This window comes from Alligator mississippiensis, chromosome 4 (assembly GCF_030867095.1).
Source record: "Alligator mississippiensis isolate rAllMis1 chromosome 4, rAllMis1, whole genome shotgun sequence".
NCBI lineage: Eukaryota > Metazoa > Chordata > Crocodylia > Alligatoridae > Alligator > Alligator mississippiensis.
The window spans coordinates 60,623,766-60,644,617 of record NC_081827.1 but is presented as its reverse complement, the minus strand read 5'-3'; the positions used below and the strand labels follow the sequence as shown (position 1 = coordinate 60,644,617).

The window sequence follows — 20,852 nt, the reverse complement described above, 5'->3', positions numbered from 1 at the left end:
ACTGTATCTGGAGAATATTGGTTACCATCTTCCTCTTCCCTCACTTCAACATTACTCCAAGGATGTGGAGTGCAGGCCATAAGGAGCCTTAATCTCAGTCTGTTCGTGCTTCTTTTCACATAAACTGTGGTCATTGCGGCCTTCACGCTATTCTCAGTTTCTCTTGTTTTGTTATCCAAGAAACTTTTTCTTAATCAGTTGCTCACCCAAACCCATTTTTTTTTCATTCAACGTTTTATTGGGTATTAAAAATATGGCTTAATAGGGTGGTTGTGCAATGGAACTTTTGCTATGGAGAGTCTGTGTTGTTCCATAATACAGTTAATTGAAAAATTGGAAGTGGAGCAAAAGGACCACTTCAGCCAGATTTCAGAAGTACACATACAACCTGTTTCTTTAAGGTTGAGTAAATGGCAGTTGCAGGTAGATACAGCTAAGTATCAATCAAGGATAGTAATCAGGGAAAGGATGACAGGCTTATGCTTAATATTTTGTCCACAATCATCCTATTGCACAATGACAGAAATAAAGGCAAATTATTTAATGAATGAATTGCAGAAGGCAAGAATTTAGCATATGATTGTTTGTTGGGTATATTTAATAATTGGAACGGGAAGTAACGTTTCTTGGAGCACTTAGTTCTGAACCCAGAATATCATCACAAGGTTTGGTAGTCCAATAATACTTATATATTTTTTTCCAATTTTACTGAAAGATAGAAATTGCAGAGAAGTGGGGCTGGATGGGATCTCCAGAGGTCATCTAATCCAACCCCTTGTTGAGGCAGGATCATCCCTATCCAAACCCTCCTATACAAATTCATAATCTAACCTCTTAGTAAAACTGTCAACCCTAACAATACACCCTAATCTGCCACAGGTTAGAAGCAGGGGACAACAGCAGCCAATGTCCTGCTTTTGTAAAAGGTTGTTAATATACATTGGGGTGGGCAAAATACAGCCCACTCAGTGGTTAGATCCAGCCCACTCAGTGATTCTATCTGGCCTGTGGCAGGTCCCTTGGTCCCACTTGGACCAGGCACAGGGTGCAGCCCAGGCTGTGGTGTATGCAGCTGGTCCCACTAGGCACAGAGGTACCACCTGGTGTGGAGCACAGCCCATCCTATCCCCACATGCAGCTCTTAGGCATACCAGGAACTGTAGTCCACAGGACTGGGCCAGGGCAGGGGCAATGGCTGGATTCAGCTTCCTGGAAGCCCCTGCAGCAACTGGCTCTCACCCTCACTCTCTAGTTGCCCCTGCCAGTATCTCTGCTGCTTGAACTCTCTAGCTGGTCTGCCCCACACCCACTGCTGGGAGCACTGAATGGGGAGTGGGTGAGCAGAGTCTCCGTGGAACCAGCACCCATTGCAGGGATGTTCATGTAGTGGACCTCCACTGTGCCCCGAAGCTGCTGGGATGGCCCCACTCTGTCACCATCCCATGATCCCAACCCTGCTTGCCTCTCCTGCTCTCAAACACTGCTCCCTGCTTGCAGGCAGCCCCATCTTATCTTCCCAACCTAGTGCACCATGCCCTTGGGTCTGAGGCTGGGCTCTGTGGAGACCCCACCCACATGCTCCGTCAAGCACTGAACAGCTTTCCCAGCCCAAATAATTGCCTAGCCCTGATTATACACTTGAGATCCCAGGTGGAGGGCTACGCTTCCTGCTACAGAGGAAGGCAGAACCCACCACAGTTCATACCAATTTGACCATGGGGTAAAATTCCTTCCTGTCCCCAAATAGGGCAGGCGGTTTGATCCTGATCAGCGGGGCAAGATCCCCTAGCCATGACCCTTTGACCTTAAGCCCCAGCAGGAGCATTGGCACAGCCCACTCAAAATCCTCAGCCTGCAGCCAACACCCAGTGCCTCCGAGGAAGACTTAAAAAAGAGAGAACCCTGACACATGTCTCTTAAGTTTTTCAGGTAAAGGTAGTAACCCTCTTGTTACATAATCTCTCCAGAGAGCTTTGCACAAATTGAAATTGAGAGGTGCTTTAATTTGGAACAGTTTTCTCCTGTCCGTTTGTTTTAATTTAAATACTTTTGAGTCTTTTACATTAAGTTAGGGGGTTACATTAAGAAGGGGAGACAGGAGGACCTGGGTAACTAACTATAGGCCAATTAGCTTAACTTCTATCCCAGGGAAAATCCTGGAAAAAATTAATTAAGGAGTCTATGGGTGATAGAATTCTGAATGACAGCCAGCATGGCTTTGTCACAGGCAGGTCTTGTGTTACCAACCTCATATCCTTTTATGATCAGGTAACTCACCATCTGGATAAGAGAGGAGGTTGTCACTGTATACCTTGACTTCCAAAAAGCTTTTGATCTAGTATCCCAGGATGTTCTCACAAGAAAACTGGAGGATTGTGGGCTTAATTGCTCAACAGTTAAGTCGGTAGGAAGCTGGCTGTGGGGTAGGACCCAGAGAAGTGGCCAGTGGTGTCCTGCAAGGGTCGGTGCTTTGTTCAGTACTATTCAACGTCTTCATCAGTGATTTGGATGTGGGGGTGAAGAACTCACTAGCCAAGTTTGCAGATGACACAAAGTTATGGAGAAGTGTGGTCACGCCTGAAGATGGGTCTGCCTGAATCTGCAGCCTAGACAGGCTGGCAAGCTGGGCAGATCAGAACCAGAAGAAGTTCAACATTGAGAAATATAAATCTATGAAAGTTCAGAGTAGTATGTACAGAGGTCAGTATTACCATATATACCAATTCAGTGTTGCACAAACTTCTTTTTTAATCTCTGGCTGTTACCCCCTCAGTGTACCCAATCCAGTGGCTGTTTCACCCAGTCTGAGACCCATGCTGCAATGCAAATCCCAGAGCAGATGGATTGAGTGCTGCATGCAGTCTGGCCAGGGCAGCAGCTGTGCTGCATGTAGTGGCTATCACAGCAGTTTGGGAGCTGAACATCGTGCATCGCCTGTTTCACCTACTCCAGGGCCATGCTGCATGTGGCACTAGGGAACACCTGTTCAGGGTGGGTCCCAGATTGGCTGGAGTGGGCACTGTGTGTGGTGCACATGTCAGAGCAGGTGCTGCTTGTAGTGTGGTCTGGCTGGGATGGCCACCGTGTGCAGCACAGCAGCTGCTTCAACTAGACTGTGCAGCATGCAGCACATGTTTCAGGTACTCCAGGATCCACATGCAGCATGGGTCTCAGACTGGCTGGACCAGCCACTGGATCAGGTTTTCTTGGGGGGAGGTTGTAGGGAGGGGGAAGAAGGGTCTGGCCCTGCACCATGGGCATAGGCCATGTTCTATGTGGGTCTGATCAGACCCAGGCAGCACCAGGGGCTGGATAGCAGAGTTCCTGTGAGCTGATCCAGCCCACAGGCCTTATGTTTGACACCCCTGACTTAAAGCTTGCCTGATGTTAAAATGATTTCCAACTGGTTCAGGACTCCAGTGATCTCAGAAAACATTGAAGCATTTGCCCCTTATTACACCGGCAGAGGTTTTACAGTATCGTTAAAGAATGATACCTTCAAAGATATCCATATATGAAAAAACATCTTTGGTTAACGTACTTCTAAACCAATGATGCTCCGTCAGGGTGTTGGGTTACCCAGCATGCTACAGGATCCTTTGAAGGGTGCTCCAGGTGATGTGAGGAGATACAGGAGGTGTGAAGAGATAAGCGATTAGGGTAGACTTGGTCTTTTCCTGTCTAGCTGTTCCCCCACTGCCCAGCCACTCTGTAAGGTGGTAAATCCTGTAATAAATTAGTGTTCAAAATGGGGTTCCTCTCAATTAACAGAAAGTTATAGAGGGGTGTCTCAAGTCTGACAAGGCATGCTTTGAGTCCAGGAAAGGCTGAGAACCACTGTCTTAAAGGATTTTTTTAGAGGGTGGGGCATTCCTCCTCAAGTGTACAGTAACACTGCTTTTCAAAGAATGTAAACAAGAAATCTCCTTTTTGATCAGTGATACATTTGTTGGGCAAGTGAGAAACATTGATTTTTTTTTTTCTTTCCCCCCCCCCCCTCCTCTTCCCCATTCCCCTCCAGATTTTTAAGATGGTATGCATATTCTGTGGAGTTTGCCAGAGTGGTTGAAATTCTTGGATTATTCCAAGCGTACAATGAGGAGTTTTGGAAATAGTATCAAGCATCTAATATAGTACAAGTGTCATATCTAAATTCTAATAAACTAAGATATATTTGCGAAGACAGTGGTCAGGTAAACTTTTGCAGACTTGCAAAGTAAGTTTCAAGAAGAAAACCGTATCTAACAAAAACCATTACATGAATTGAGTTTTTTTACCTTTCAAAAAACTTAATACTTTTAGAGTTAAAATTCACAACTGCATAACTCTCTTGCAGCTTGTACAAAGTAGTGACCATTCTATAGTATCCCACATTGAGTTACCCAGTCACTCATAAACTCTATGTCTATAAGACAATTCTGATGTTATTAACTTATACAGTGAATACACCAGATTCTGTTGAATTTGACCAGAACAGGAAAAAGGTCTAATCTTGACCTCAACCACAGTAACTCTTTCTACAGTGACTTGGTGTGATGAATAAGTACAAGTGGTGTTAGTGTATAGAGGAGTATGAGGTTGGTATTGATTTACAATTATTTTGGAGGAATTGAGTGCGTGTACAGTTTTTTCTTTGTTGGAAATATCATGGAATATGTTGTAGAGATGCATTGAACCAACATCCATCCATCTGTCTGCCCCCCCCCCCAACTGAATCACTGGGAATATCTTGCGTCTCAGTACACAGATCGGGGCCTTCAACTCATGGTTTCTCTTAAAATCTTGTCCAACTCACCCCCACTATCCTATTCTCTCCTGCTTGTAAACAGCTGCTTCTTCCCGCAAGAGTCTCTTATGCTTTCACCTTCATAATCCAGTCCTTTTTCAGCTTCTGAATTGTTGTATGCTTCTGTCCAGTGATGTTGTGTGCTTTGCTGAGGTTCAACACACAAACTGAGAAACCTATTGCTGCTGCTTCTTGCACCCACTGCTTCTAAGTCCTTTTAAAGCAGAGCCCAGTTGCATGTATTGCCTCATAAGTCTGTCCCTGTATATCCACAAGTCTATATACCCAAAAGTCTTCTGTGCTGCTCAACTGTCTCCTTAGGGTCTCTCTACTAAATAGTGACTCAGAGGCAGGCTGGTAACCAAGCCTTTCCTTTTTCCAGTGCTGAAATTTGATATTTCCATTAATACTTCTTTACCAGAACAGGTTATTATGAGTTATCAATGATGAAATATTCAGTTTTCTTAACCTAAATCTTTTTAAAACCAGTCATCATTTAACCATTATGGGGATGTCCTAGTGTATGAGGTACATAGACATTTTGGCACACTTGTTAAAGGAATTACAAAAAAGGATTGAAAAACATTCAAGAGAATATTATTTTAAATATTTTTATATGCCAAAGCTAGAGAATATTTTGAAAAATTAAAATTGCCTTGTGAAGAAGGTACATAAAAAAGAAGACTAAATTCAATCACTTGAGAATAAAAAACAGATTTTAATTGGCTTTAACTGCAAGTCAATATCGGATTAATTATATAGCCAATGAGGTGCCTCAGTATTGTTATCTAAATGACATTTTACTAGTGTTTTTCTGTAAATCAACATGTTTTCATTGCTAAAGATTTAGTACTGGATCTGTTTAATTTTAATTTTATTTTGTAGCCCAGAAGACAGACCTGCTCAAGTGAGCATTTCAGAAATCATTTCTACAGTAAAATTCCGTCCAGTATTCGCACTGGAGAATCTTTTTCTGGTTATAGAAGTGACTGGTTAGTATATGCTAATGCTTTGCCTGCAATTAGTTGCATTTTAGCATTGTAGATATCATACTTACTTAAATTATACCTCCATGTATGTATCATTACCTGAAAACACATTGGAAAAACTTTCAACTTTTCCTTTGCTCACTGCCAAGCAAAGGCCTGTGGTTATCCTTGAAAATGTTAACGATTAATATCACAAACTGTTTTCTTTTCACCAGTCATCTCTGTTCAGAATACTACCTGATTGTCCGCCCAAGTCTGGGCTTTTATGGGATTTAACCACATATTTGAAATACAAGCATGTGTTTAAGTGCTTAACTGGATTAATTCAGGCCTTAAATACTTAAGAAAGGGCCAGAAAAAGAGAAGTGCAGGAATTTAGGTTGCTATGTAGGAGGGAGAATCTTCTTTGATTGTTTTACTCAACTCAGTGAGAAATAATTGTCTTTGCCTGAACCACCCTTGCTAAGTTGAACTAGTATATTTAAATAAATCATTAATAAAAACACACATGACTCAAGATTTGGGAAGAGTGGGGTTAGGGGAAGGAAACATTTGGGACCTCATGAAATACAGAAGTCTAAAGTGATAGAAAAATAATTAATGCCTTAAAGAATATTAATTCAATAATATAGAACCTAAAATGGTATTTATATATCTTGTATTATAGGGAATAAATTTACTTGTCCTATGTATATCAGTGTGAATTTTTCCAGGTTTATTCAGTTTCTTCAGTTTTTAGCTTCCTCATGAACCTTTTCTCAAAGTTGCACATTTGAAAGCCTCCCTAAAAGGAGTGAACAACTGCTGATACATGACTCATTCTAGGAAGTTCATGAATACAGTTCTACCATGACCTCTGAACTGTAATATGGCAAATCATAGCTTCAGTTGTATCTATTTAATCTGGACAAAAGGTCAAAAATACCATCTTTATGACACTTCAGTAACTCCTCATCTGTCATAAATTTATTGTGTAGTTGTGGGATATTCTTACTTAGTGGAACATTTAGAGAAATCATATGATGCCATCTGAAAGTGTTACAACGTAATTTGGTGAAAATGCCTTTTAATATGTTGATTGCTAAAGGTGCAAAACATCATTACATAAACTTATTTAAATATGTTTTGAAATTTATCTTTCAGTACAGAACTTACAGAAATTAATGCAATGATAAGGCAGAAGAGACAAGAAATAGAATTGTTATGGTCTTCTGCGCGAGCTAGAGTTGAAAGGTAAATGAAGTTTATCCAAACTGGTTGTGCTTTAAAGTGGTTAAATGGGAATTGCCGGGTTTAAAATCAGATTTGGGATCAAATTGCTTTTTAGGTTTAATATTATTAACTATAAACATAAAACTAAAATTTATGTCCTCATAATTTTCTGGTTTAACAGCATGTTTAACTCTGGTTTTATGGAGATTAAGACCTTTTTTATATATATTATTGTAAAGACTTGTAATTGCTCCTCTTATGTATCAGCATGTTAACCTTGCCATATACTGAATTCTGAATCTGTTGTACATATTCAGACTAACAGCCCTGGAAAGTGCTTTGCATTATTTAAGTGATTGCAATTTTTCACCATATTTAAATGTTTTTATGCAATACATAGTTAACTTGTGGAATTCATTGCCACAGGAGGTGGTAGAGGCAGATGGCATAGCCAGGTTAAAAAGGGACTAGACAAATTTATGGACAATAAATCTATTAATAGCTGTTGAACACAAAGATTGGGGATGTTTCCTTTGGCATGTGTAAACCAATAATGCTGGATGCTAGGAAGGCTAATATAGGGGATACATCACTCTAGATCAGCAGTTCTCAGCCTTTTTGGACTTTTGGGCCAGTTCCTTGTAGATGCATGTTACCGGTTAACCATTTTAACCAGTAACATTATGGGAGTTTAAACGGGTACTTAATCATTATTTGCATCCCTAGAGAAAATGTAAATCTTGTAACACATAAAATAGAAATAAAGGAGCTATCATGGGCTCAACTGATTTAATATCTACCTTATTTCTAGTATAATTTAGCAACCATCAAAATATTCATTCATATTTGAACTGGTACATTTCACTGTCTTAGATCTAGTTTTTATTACTTGAGTGTTGGACACCACACATGATTACTCGGTAGTAAGAATGGAGCGCACGTACAAGGCACAATGTACTGTGGAGTATCTTTTTCCAGGATAAGGTTACTCAGGGGGGAAAAAAACCAGTAGTAACTTCACTTGGTGGTGACTTCCTGGGAGAAAATGTCTTCTCCCTCCTCCAGGTCAGTTTCATCCCTAGGTGGCTATTTGCCACCTAGGGATCTCTATACAAAAGATCTATAAACAGCCTCATGTCATCTAACAGTGCGGCTCTGTCATAATACTGCCTACTGTGGGTAGCAGCTTGAGAAGATGTGGCCATGTGTTTCACACTATGCAATACATTTACTACAGAGTGAAATCTGGAATCAGTTACTCTATAGAATTTATGTTTTGGTTACGCACACCAACCCTGGAAAAAAAACTTTTTCCAGCTTTTTCAACCTCTAATATGTTTCTTAATTTTTAATAGACTTATTTAAACTAAGCAAACTGACATAAGAAAACATTCTCTGAACCTGCAGTAAAGGCTTCTGCTGTCTAAAGTTGATTTAATGTTGTTGGAGTTGTGGTTATAGGTGTTCAGCCAGTGATTTCACCAGGCCAGTGGGTTGACTTACAGTGGGTAGAAAATATATTCCCTTTTTAATATTTTTTATTAAGTTCATATTAATTTTAAATTAGAATAAAAATGTTTGTCATTGTTTTATGTTTAATTAAAAAAATAAACTTACAGGAGAGAGTTAAATAAAATCAACTTTTAAATGTTTTAAGTCATTTTGACAAATTTTTTATTGTGTGGTTCCATATGTTATTAATTAGATTAAGCCACATTTCATTGAGGTTGTATCAGTGAAAATCACCTTAAGCTGCATTTACAATCACCTCAAGCAGATTTCAGAACACTGATAATATCACAATTACCTCCTTTTACAAGAAAGATCAAAATGTGCCTGGACCAGTTTTAAAGATGAGGAAACTGAGAAATGGAGAAGGAAATAATTGCTGAAAGTCACCTGGCAAGCTAATAAGAGCTTGGTTTAAAATTCAGGTTTTTGTCACGGCTCTTCTTTTCTGTCCACTTTGCCTTACTGCATTTAACAGTGAATATTCCTTATGTGTCAGTTTTATGATGCAATGGAGCAAGATCCTCAGGCAGCACTTTGCTGTCTGACCAGTGACAGCAAAGTACACAGTAATGCGGACAATGAACAATGCATAAGGGGGTGCAAGTGGGTGTATGTGCACCCCCCGAGATTGGTCATGGACCCTCTGGAAGTGCCAGCTGTGCGAAACTGGAAGTGCCAATGGAAGTTTCATTGCTGGTGGTTCTGTGCTTGGTGATCTGCTGCTGGGGGAACCCCCCCAGTCTGCGATTGACTGGGGGGTCACCCCTCCCTTCCCATTGGCTATCTGGTGCCCCCCTCAGACTCGGGAGGCACCAGTCACCCATAACCAATGACTATCTAGTCAAATGTGCCTCAGAATAAGTCCCTGCTTCAGCCTAAGCTAAAAATGTGGGATAACTTCAGGGCGCCACAGCAGGACTCTAGATTGTCTTTCCCAAACCCTACTGCTAGTTTGTTACGTTTTTTATCAGAAATATATAGTGAGATAAATCTTAATCTGTCTGCTGGTAAAGAAGAATCCTTGGAAAAAATGTTTTCTGAAGAAGAGCTTATTTATCAGCTTTTACTGTCTTGTCTGTTTATCAGGCAGTCCTGGCTAGGCCAGATATTCCATTTGCTATATGGTGAAACCTAATACTATTTCCTTAGCGTATTAAATGACACTATAGTGCCTTATTTCCAAAACTACTCATAAATCATTGTTTAAATGTTCTTTAATTTTCCAGCATTCCCTTCATGTCTTGTGAAGCTGAAGCTGAAATAGAAACTTTTCTCCTTGCTTCAACATCAATTCCAGGAACCGTTTTCCCAACAAATAGCCGACCTTTGGAAAACTTTGGTAAACTTTTTTTTTGTAAGTTTTATTTATAGTTCATGTAGACTTATTGTTCATGTATGATTTTTTTTTTTAAATAATGTGTAGTAAGGTAAGGGTGTGTGAAACAGGCCATTTTCGATTGGGATTCGACCTGAATCGGCGGACAGTGATTCAATTCGTTGATTGAGATCACTGTCCTGATTCGATTTGGCCAAATCCAAATCTGATGATTCAATGCTGATTTGGAGATTCAGCGATTTGGCCATAGGCACAAGTTTAAATGTTTTTTCTACATACTTTGAGGTATCAGGTGCGGCTTGTGAACGCTGAGATGGTGGGGTGAATGGAGCATCCCACAGGAGTGCAGGGTGGTCCCCTGCATGCTTAGCAGCAGACCCACTTCCAGATCCACTGTCGAGTGTGCAGGGGACCCTTCCATCCCCCCCTACCCCCCAGCTCGGCAATCGGCTGTGGGGGGACTCTGGGTGCCCCCCCAGACCCAGGAGGCACACCAGTCACTGAGCTGGGAGGAGAAGGCGGTGTCCCATGCGTGCTCTGCAGCAGACCCGAAAGCAGACCAGAAGAGCTTTTGGTCTGCTGGGTCTGCCGCCAAGCATGCTGGCGACTCTTCCCCCCTTGCCGCACTCCCATGGGACACTCCATCTGCCCCACCATCTCACTATTCACAAGCTGCCTGGTGCCTTGAGGTATATAGCAAAAACATTTAAAGGTGTGTTTTATGTCCAAATCATCAAATTCTCCAAATTGATTTGGAGGGTTCCAATTCCACTTTGAGAGATTAAAGGGTCTCCTGATTTGATTCAAATTTGGAGATTCGGCCACTGAATCGGGCCAAATCTCCGTCAAGTCATAACAGCGACCAAAGCTCTGCACAGCCTTAGTGTGTAGCTATTAAATTGTAACAAAATGTAGTCTAATTGGTAAACATCAAATTTATCTTATTTATAATCTGTTTCGGTGGTTAAAATGTACAGAGTAAACTCTCCCACTTGCTAAATGGTCTGTTACAACAACACACTCCTTTTCGTTTGGTGCAGAGAAAAATGCTTTCTATTTTAAAAGGTTTCTTGTGTAGTTTATTAAATATTTTCTCTATCAACATTGTAGGAAACTTTTTTAGTCTTATAACTTCAGCAGTTTTGTTGATGCATTGTTAATTTCTTAAAAACATGGAATGGGCAGTATAGTGTATGGAACATTCCTTTCTTGTCTAGCTGTTTTTAGAACAGTACTTCATTGGTGGGTTATGAGAGAGTGTTTGGGCACAACCCTTTGGTGGGTCATGAGAAGGTGTTCATTTGTTACACCCCACAAACTTTGGGGAAGAGACTTGCAGAATCATTTGGTCTTGAGGGAAGGAGGGGGCAGGGAAGGAGCGCACACTCTCTCTTCTGCCTCTTGCTGCTGGAACTGCAATCCAGTGCCTGCTTCAGTCTCTTCTACCTCCAAACACAAAGAGAAGAGAGCTCTTCCTCCCCTCCCATAACCTCCAGTATTCTGAAGCAGGAAAAGCAGAGCTCTCAGAGGAAGCAGTAATTCAGATTTAAATGCCAGGTAAGCATGAGAAGAATCTAAAGGCTTCTTGCTTGAACAGGGACACAGTTGGCAAGGAAAAGGAGTGAGAAGTGGGGGAGAGTGAAGCAGCTCTTATAGCAAAAAAAATTCTTCCTAAATGTTTCTGTTAATGTTTTTTCCCTCTTCTCAGTCCTTTTCTGGTTTTATGTCAACTTGTGCATCCAGTAGCGATAGGTAAACATTTCTTCTGTTAAAACAGTTAGAAATTGAACAATTAATGTGGACGTTCCAGTTATGTTTTCAGACTTGACACTTATTAGTTCATATCCTCTTGGTTCTCATGCTATTTGAGATTCAGAAGCACGCTTCAGTAGTTTGTATTTCAAAGGACTAAAATTTGAGGGGCTATCCACATGTGGGAATTGTATTTAAATAGCAGAACAGCAGTTGCTTTATAGCTATAGTCTGCATTGGAAAATTGACAAGAATTTTTATATTTTTCAAATGAAAGATTTTAAGTCCTCTGGGTATTGGAGACAAACAGAGAAACTTGACAGCAGCTTAACACTTTGTGTTACTCTCTAATTGTAGCTATAAAGTTTGAAGTTTTATTTGACTATAGTTTTAAATACTGATTACTTTTTTAATACACTTTTTTCCACCCTTGAAAGAACCCAACTTTCTGGTTGCAGACATTTGACTTTATAGCTGGGTTTAGGAGCCAGTAAGAAGGGCTCTTTACAGGAAGCTTGATAGCTTCTATGTTGTAATAGAGAGGTAGGGTAAGGAGGAGCATGAGAGAAACAGCTGTTTTTTAATGATGCATTGAGCAGGGTTCAAGGAAATTTGCTGCTATGAACAGTGAGAGTGCTAGACTTCCTCCCCTTAGATGATCGTTTCATGTCCTGTCATGTTCAAATTTCAGTCCAAAATGGGCACATGCTATTGGTTGATCTATACCTTAGCAAGGTCCTCATTGGTGCATGGTTCCACTATATGTGGGCAGACCAGTTGATGTTTTATATTCTCCCAGATTTGTAAGTGATGTTTGCATTTAGAGTATTGCCACAGATAATGTGTTTTTAGTCTTACTGACCCCTGAGTGTAGGCAGTTCAAGTATCTCTATTCAAGGTCTGTGCCTACATGAAGATGTTTGGCAGTTTTGATATTCATCTTAACTCCTTCCTGGGTCATCTCATCATAATTGCTACAATTTTATTGGTGTTACATAGGCATAATGAGATGATGAGGCTTCTGTGTTAATCTGCACCAAAAAACAATAAATTTTATAGAATTTATAGGAAAGATTAAAACAAATCCCAAATTATTACTTGTTCTGGCAACTTGTCTACAAGTGCTGATGACATTACTAAGTGAGAGAGAGGGTAAAAAATGAAGGCTCCACAAAGGCAGAGGAGAGAAATTGACAAAAATAATATTGCAGGACAATCTACAGAAATGCAAAAATGTAATGAGAGAGAGAGATGGGAGAGAGGGCCAGAGAGTGGAGGGTGAGGTGAAATGAGAGAGAGTAGAAATACTGGTGTATTAGGAGAAATTGGAGGAACAGATGTGAATGTTTCAAACTCTTTGTATATAATCTATCCTAAAATTCACCTCGGTTTAATTCCCTGGAGATAAAGGACAGTCTGAGATGGGAAGCAGTAACATAACATTTTACATGCGCTTACCTGACTTCTGGTTTCTATCAGTCATTTGAAAAGCTTACCACGAAAGAATAGTTGGTAGTCCACTTTCAGTGTTATGCAAGTAAGTCTGTGAGAGAATATCTGTAGAAGATTCATAGATTGTAAGGCCGGAAGGGACCTTGGAAGATCATCAGGAAAGATAACTGAGGGTTAGGTGACCCCAGCAAGATGACTGTCTAGTCCAGGGCTCAGCAACCCCTCGCACACATGCCAAGCATGGCACTCAAGACCATTTTGCCAGCACACCACCACCAGCCCAGGCTCAAAGCAGCTGGGAGTCACGGAGCCCAGGCTGCTCCCAGCAGGCAGCTGGGAGGCTGTAAGCCCTGCTGCAAGCAGACTGGCCTCCGTGGGCTGGCTACAGCCAGGAGGCTGCAGACAGCTGTTCTGTGCTCCAGCATGTAGGCACTCCAACTCCTTCCAAGGAAGACATTGTGATTTTTTTTTTGGCACTCTGGCCAAAAAATCGTTGCCTACCCCTGGTCTAGTCTCCTCTTGAAGATTTTTCCAAGGTAGGTGATTGCACCACCTCTGGAGGGAGCTTATTCCAGTTTGGACACCCTGACTGTGAAGATTTTCCTGTTGTTGAGCCTGAATTGGTCTTCCAGGAGTTTGTGGCCATTACTCCTAGTTTTGCCCTCAGGTGCCCTGGTGAACAGTTGCTCACCGAGCCCTTGACTTACTCCCCTAATGTAGCAGTAAGCTGCTACCAGGTCCCCTCTCAGTCGTCTTTTCTTCAGGCTGAAGAGTCCCAGATCCCTCAGCTGTGTAAGAGAATGATCATACTGGTAGCTCTTCTTTGGACTCTCTCAAGCTTGTCCATGTTCTTGTTAAAGTGTGGTGCCCAGAACTGGTTGCAGTACTCCGGCTGTGGTCTCACCAGTGCTGAGCAGAACAGAAGAATCACCTTCTTGGTTTAGCTGGAGATGCATCAATTGATGCATGCCAGAGTATTATTTGCCTTACTGGCTACAGCATCGTACTGCCAGCTCATGTTCATGCTGTGCTCTTTTATTACCCCCAGGTCCTTTTCATTTGTGGTGCAAGTCAGTGTGGTGCCACCAAGCCTGTAGGTGTGTTAGGGGTTGCTCGTCCCAAGGTGGAGCACTTTACATTTCTCGATGTTGAACTTCATTAAATTCTGATTTGCCCAACTTGCTAGCCTGTCTAGGTCTGTCTGTATCTGTAGCCGATCTTCAAGCGTGACCACGCTTCCCAATAACTTGGTGTCGTCCGCAAACTTGGCCAGTGAGCTCTTCACTCCCACATCCAAAGCGTTAATAAAGATGTTGAAAAGTACTGGACCAAGCACCGACCCCTATGGGACACTGCTGCCCACTTCTCGCCAGGATGACACAGATCAGTTCACTATGACTCTGGGTCCTATCCTGCAGCCAGGTTCTCACCCACCTGACAGTCTTGGAGTTAAGCCTACAATCCTCCACTTTTCTCGTGAGAACATTGTGGGATACTAGAGCAGAGTTCTTTTGGAAGTCAAGGTATACAATGTCATCCTGGTTTCTCGTGTCCAGGTGGCGAGTTACCTGGTCATAGAAAGAGAGGAGGTTGGTAAGGCAAGACCTGCCTGTGATGAAGCCATGCTGGCTGTCATTCAGAATCTTACCTTCTGCAAGCTTATTGCAGATAGACTCCTTGATGAACTTTTCTAGGATTTTCCTAGGATGGAAGTTAGGCTGATTGGCTATAGTTACCCAGGTCCTCCCTCCTGCCCTTCTTGTAGATGGGCACAACATTGGCCCTCTTCCAGTCTTCAGGGACTTCTCCAGAGTGTCACAAGTTGTGGAAGAGTTTCGGAGGGGTTCTGCAATGACTTCAACCAGCTTCTTCAGCATTCTCAGATGAAAATCATCTGGTCCTGCTGACTTGTATGACCAACTAAAAAAAATTAGACATACACCAATTATATGGCATTATCATGAAAGCGATTACTCCTACCGTGCTCATCCTGTACTCTACCTGGCATTGTTTTCCCCTTGGTCTGGCGAAAGACCAAGGCAAAGTAGTCATTCAGGAGTTCAGCTTTCTCCTGGGTGCCAGTAACCAGCTCTCCTGAGTTGTTGATCAAAGGCCCCACACGCCCATTTGTTTTCCTCTAGTTCTCTATGTACCTAAAGAAAGACTTCTTGTTGTCCTTGATTCCCATTGCTAATCTAAGTTCAGTCACTGCTTTAGCCTTTCTTATCTGTTCCCTGCAAATGCACGCCGTCATGGAATAGTCCTCCTTGGGGCCTGCCCAGAGCTTCCATTGTTTATAAGCCTCTTTCTTAAGAAGACTGTGATTTCCCTGTTTAGCCAAGAGGGCTCCCCAGCCCTTCTGTTACCTTTTCTTTGCATGGGAATGGACTTCCTTTGTGCTTTAAGGATAGTGTCCTTAAGGAACAACCACTCTTTGTGCACACCTTTCACCTTTGGTCCTTGGCCCTGCAGCACTTCCCTTACTAGTGACCTAAGTTTGTTGAAATTTACATTTTTGAAATCCAAGACTTGAATCCTGCTATCAGATTTGTCTGCCTTACTTTGGACAGCAAGCATGATGGTTTTATGATCGCTGTCACCCAGACTTCCCTCTGTATTTAAGTCGGTCACCAGGTAGTCTCCTTTGGCTAGGACCAAGTCTAGCAGAGCGTCACCTCTGGTTGGCTCATGCACCTCCTGAGTCAGAAAGAGCTCCTTGATACGGGTCAGGAAGGATTGCAACTGATCCAACTTGGCCAAGTGTTCTTCCCAGGAGATGTCTGGATAATTAAAATTGCCCTTGACAACCACATCATGTGCACATGCGGCCTCAGTCCAATTCTTGGCTGAACTCCAGATCAAGTTCCTCCCCCTAGTTTGGTGGTCTGTAGTATACACCTACAGTTAGGTCTCTGTTGCTGAACCCTCCCCCAACAACTTAACCCAGAAGGTTTCAAGATGTGATCTGTGAGAAGCCAGCTTTATTCTTAAATGAATTATTCTTATGGAGGAGGATTTTGAACTTCAGTTACCATGTTGAAGAGTTTAGGTAGTGTTTGTATAGTTTCATAGTAGCTAGGGTCAGGAGGGCCCTGAACAGATCATCTAGCCTGACCCCCTGCTACAGGCAGGAATGAATGCTGGGTTCACAAGACCCCAGACAGGTGATCATCCAACCTCCTCTTGAATTTGCCCAAGGTAGGGGCGAGGACCACTTCCCTGGGAAGTTGGTTCCAGATTTTGGCCACCTTAACTGTAAAATATTGCCTTGTGATCTCTAACCTAAACCTGTTCTCCATCAGCTTATTACCATTGTTCCTCGTCATCCCAGGCGGTGCTGGGGAGAAAAGGGCTCTGCCTATTTGCTGTTGATCTCCCCTGATGAGTTTGTAGGCAGCCACCAGGTCCCCCCTCAACTTCCTCTTGCTGAGGCTGAACAGGTTCTGGTCCTTCAGTTTCTCCTCATAGGGCCTGTCTTGCCCTCTCACCAAGCGGGTGGCCCTCCTCTGAACCCTCTCCAGGCTGGCCACATGCCTTTTGAAGTGTGGCGCCCAGTACTGGACGCAGTACTCCAACTGCGGCCTGACCAAAGTCGCATAGAGGAGGGATATCACCTCTCTGGACTGGCTTGGGATGCACTTTTGGATGCATGACAAGGTATGGCTGGCCTTGCTGGCTACGGTCTGGTATTGGCAGCTCACGTTCATCTTGAAGTCAATAATGACTCCAAGATCCCTTTCCACCTCTGTGCTTTCAAGAAGGGAAGTCCCCAGCCTGTATGTATGCTGTGGATTCCTTCTCCCAAGGTGCAGCACCCTGCATTTGTCTATGTTGAACCCCATCCTATTCTCATCTGCCCACTTTTGTAGTCTGTCTAAATCTAGTTGCAGCCTCTCTTTCCCTTCAAGTGTGTCCACCTCACCCCACATCTTAGTGTCATCAGCAAACTTGGACAGCGTGCTTTCCACCCCCTCGCCCAAGTCGCTGATGAAGATGTTAAACAGTGCGGGCACGAGGACCGAGTCCTGGGGTATCCCACTGCTCACATCTCGCCAGTTTGAGTACAACCCATCCATCACTACTCTCTGAGTGCACCCCATCAGCCAATTTTTTACCCATCCAACTGTGCAGGCATCAATGCCACAGTCACTTAATTTATTGATGAGGATGGGATGAGAGATGGTGTCAAAGGCCTTCTTAAAGTCTAGAAAGACTACGTCCATGGTGACACCATCATCCAAGGATTTAGTTACTTGGTCATAAAAGGCAATCAGGTTGGTCTGGCAGGACCTGCCTTTGATGAACTCATGCTGATTGCTCCTGAGCATGATCTCCTGTGCTGGCCCCCCACAGATGTTCTCCTTGATGATTCTCTCCAAGAGCTTCCCAAACACCGAGGTGAGGCTTACAGGCCTATAGTTACTTGGTCCTCCTTCCTCCCTTTCTTGAAAATTGGGACCACATTAGCCAGTTTCCAATCCCCCGGCACCTGGCCAGATGACCATGAATGCTCATACAGCCAGGCCAAGGGCTCTGCGATGACCCCTGCCAGCTCCCTCAACACCCTTGGGTGGAGGGCATCTGGACCTATGGATTTAAAAATGTCTAGCCCTTCCAGAAGATCCCTAACTACATCTACGCTGACTGAAGGCCTGACAGAGTTATCCCCAAGATTGTCCCTACCTCTGGTAGGTGGGATATCCCCATCCCTGTTCAAGAAAGCAGAAGCAAAGAAACTGTTAAAAATATCAGCTTTCTTGTCTGGCGTAGCCACAAGATTACCATTTGCGTCTTGCAGGGGCCCTACATTGTCTGGTGCCCTCTTCTTGCTCCCAATGTACTTGAAAAAGGACTTTTTGTTGTCCTTAATCCTGGACGCTAGCCTGAGTTCCATCTTTGCCTTGGCCTTCCTAATAGCCCTCCTACACTCACAGGCCAAGGAGGAGTATTCCTCCTTGGTGATAGCCCTTCCCTTCTGCTGGTTGTACGCTCTTCTTTTAGTCCTCAGGCATTCCTAAATGCCCTTGCTGAGCCAAGGGGGTTCTGAGCACTCTTGCCCCCCTTGCTTCTCTCAGGGACTGTTAACCTTTGGGCCTGGAGGATCGCCCCCTTAAGGTACGACCATCCCTTGTGGACTTCCATCTCCTCTACCTTCTGGGCCCTCAGTGCCTCCCCCACTTGTCTCCTAAGCTAATTGAAGTTGGCTCTTCTGAAGTCAAGGGCTTTAGCCTTGGTGTGAGCCCTTGACGCCCTGCGTTGGATAATGAAATCCAGCAGATGATGATCGCCATTGCCCAGGTGGTCAAGGACCTGCAGTTCTCTCACCAGGTCATCCCCTATGGCCAGGACCAGGTCCAGCAAGGCATTACCCCTAGTGGGGCTGTGCACTTCCTTGATAAGGTGAAGGTCCTGTAATATAGCCAGGAACCTATGTAAGCAGTCAGACCTGGCTGTCTGCTCCTCCCAGCAGATGTCTGGGTAGTTTAGGTCACCCATGACAATAACATCCCTTGACCTAACCACCTCCATAAGCTGACTGGAGAAGTCCTGGTCCAGCTCTTGCCCCTGGTTGGGTGGTCTGTAGTAGACACCCACCCTAAGGTCCCTTTTGCCACGGCCCCCTTGTAGCTTGACCCATAGTGCCTCTGCCCAACCCTCCTCTAACCCAAAGCTAATCCTTGATGATGTGAGGTACTCTTTGACATAGAGTGCAACCCGCCCCCCCCGCCCCCCCCCCGACCTTTCCTCTCTGTCCTGTCTCTTCTATATAGGGTATATCCCTGAATGCCCACTGCACTGTCATAGGTAGTGGGTTGTACTGCCTACCTCAGCTCTGTTTTCCCTGTTGATTCTGAGACAAAATACCCTGTATTGCACTCTGGTTTGGGTAGTCAGCCTGTGCTTTTTGGTGCAATTAGAACTCCTTTTATTTAAAAAAAAAAAAAAAAAAAAAAAAATGACTAAGTCTCTTCTGTAATTTTTTTCTGTTTATATTGTAGGAAGAAATATTTCATATGTCAAAGTGTTTTCTCCTCATTGATGGATTTTAGAAGTGTAACATGGATTGTCATTTCTGCCTTTCATTTCCCTTATGAATCCTAATCCTGATTTTCTTCCAGATACCTTGCAAATATTTTCTGAAAGAAGGTCAGTTGCTAAAGTTCATGATCTATGGATAGAAGTGAATGGTACAGTAAATGGTTGAAATCTCTGGCTTTACCTTTCAGGTCATTTGACTATAGTTGTAGCAGGTTTAAAGACCTGATTAAGTTTGCTTTGAATTTCAGATGTTCAAGACTACATAGTTGGTTGATCAACGTAAGATTACCTCCATAGGATGTCAGGTGCTGTTCTCACAGAGTACTGCCATTTCAAACTCCTCTACTTACCTGGCATTCCTTCAAACCCCCTTTAGTTCTTTCTTTGCCCTCTCAAGTACAGAATCTTTTAGAAATTCTATTTTTCTCAACACCAGTTGCATTGGATTCTCCATCACAGTGTTTAAACCAAGATTGGATATTTTTATAGAAGACGCCTTCTAGTTCAGTTTTAAAATCCTATGGCCTACTTTATGCTGGGGGTGAGATCAGGCTAAAACAGGGGTGGGCAATTATTTTGGCTGGAGGGCCGCTTAATGAGTTATGGTGAACTGTCAAGGGCCACAAGGGTAGCCTTGCCCCTTGACAGATGCCCCACCCCTTGGTTGCCATCTTGGGACCAGAAGTCCCAACTCTAATTCCTGCCCAGCTGCCACTGGAAGTCCGTCCCAGAAGTGCTCCTTTTGTGGGGGAAGCGGCGGAGTTGCCATCTTGGAACTGGGAAAAAAAACCCAAATCATGTACTAAAAATCAAACCTCTACTACAACATGGTTTAATTGTTTCAAAAAATATTTTCATCCTGATTTGTGTGTTTGTGTAGTGTATATAGAGGTGATTTGTATAATAGCTCAAAATCAAGTCTTACTCTTGTATATTGTTTGTGGGGCATGGTTGGGGATTGGGTGCATGTGTGTGGGTATGGTGGGGTGTGCATGTTGGGGGGGGGGGGGGGGGGCCCTACACACTTTCTCTCCTTCCTTCCCCCTCGCCATGGTGCACAGTCCTTGCCACTGACAGCAGCAGGTAGCAGGCACTCATAGCCTGCACCAGGCAGAGGCCCCTGGTGGCATGTGGCTCTGGCCGAATCCTGGAAGCTGCACATGGTGGAAGGGAGTGGGGCCAGGCCACTAGATCCATCATGTGGGGCTCCTGCTGCTCCTGTCTGAATTTCAGGAGCTGCACTTTGCAGCAGGGAGCGGAGCTAGACCTCTGGCTCCATTGCACACGGCTCCCAGCTAAGTCACAGGAGCTGCATGTAAGCTGTGGGGAGTCTCACATGATGGAGTTGGCTCTGGCCCCATGCATCTGCCAGCCCTGCACTCCAGGCTCTGTGCTCCCACCAGCCCTGGCCCTGCATTCCTTCCATCCTGCTCCAGCCCTAGCCCACTCCAGCTGTCACTGGCCCTGCGCTCCTGCTCAGGTGCATCTTACCCCATGCCCTCTGCCGTTTCCCTGCCTGCTGCCTAGAGTGCTGTAGCAGGGACAGGAGGAGGAGCCAAGGGAGCCAACCAGTTCCCTGGGTAGCTGCAGCAGCCCTGCCCAGCTGCGCACACTGGCCAAGGTTAGGGCCCTCCTGCGAGCAAGGGTGGGAGCACAGACTGCTGCCCTGCCAGGAGTAGGTGGGGCTCAGTCACAGGGGCAGCCATACACCAGATACAGTTAATTGTTGGGCACCCATCCGTGGGTCAGATGAAATCACCTGGCAAGCCCGATC

The 20,852-nt window shown here is 43.8% G+C and overlaps 1 protein-coding gene across 3 annotated transcripts in view; it reads left to right on the top strand.

Moving 5' to 3' along the window:
- Nucleotides 1-20,852, top strand: part of SCAF11 (SR-related CTD associated factor 11) — a 75,301-nt gene that overhangs the window by 39,994 nt on the left and 14,455 nt on the right. For all 3 annotated transcript variants that reach the window (XR_002091887.2, XM_014601036.3, XM_019492820.2), the window contains exons 8-10: nucleotides 5,672-5,778; nucleotides 6,919-7,008; nucleotides 9,726-9,838. Coding sequence is in view for 2 of the 3 variants with exons in the window: in XM_014601036.3 (XP_014456522.2) it covers nucleotides 5,672-5,778; nucleotides 6,919-7,008; nucleotides 9,726-9,838 (310 nt within the window). In the remaining variant the exon portion in view is untranslated. The remainder of the gene's footprint in view (nucleotides 1-5,671; nucleotides 5,779-6,918; nucleotides 7,009-9,725; nucleotides 9,839-20,852) is intronic.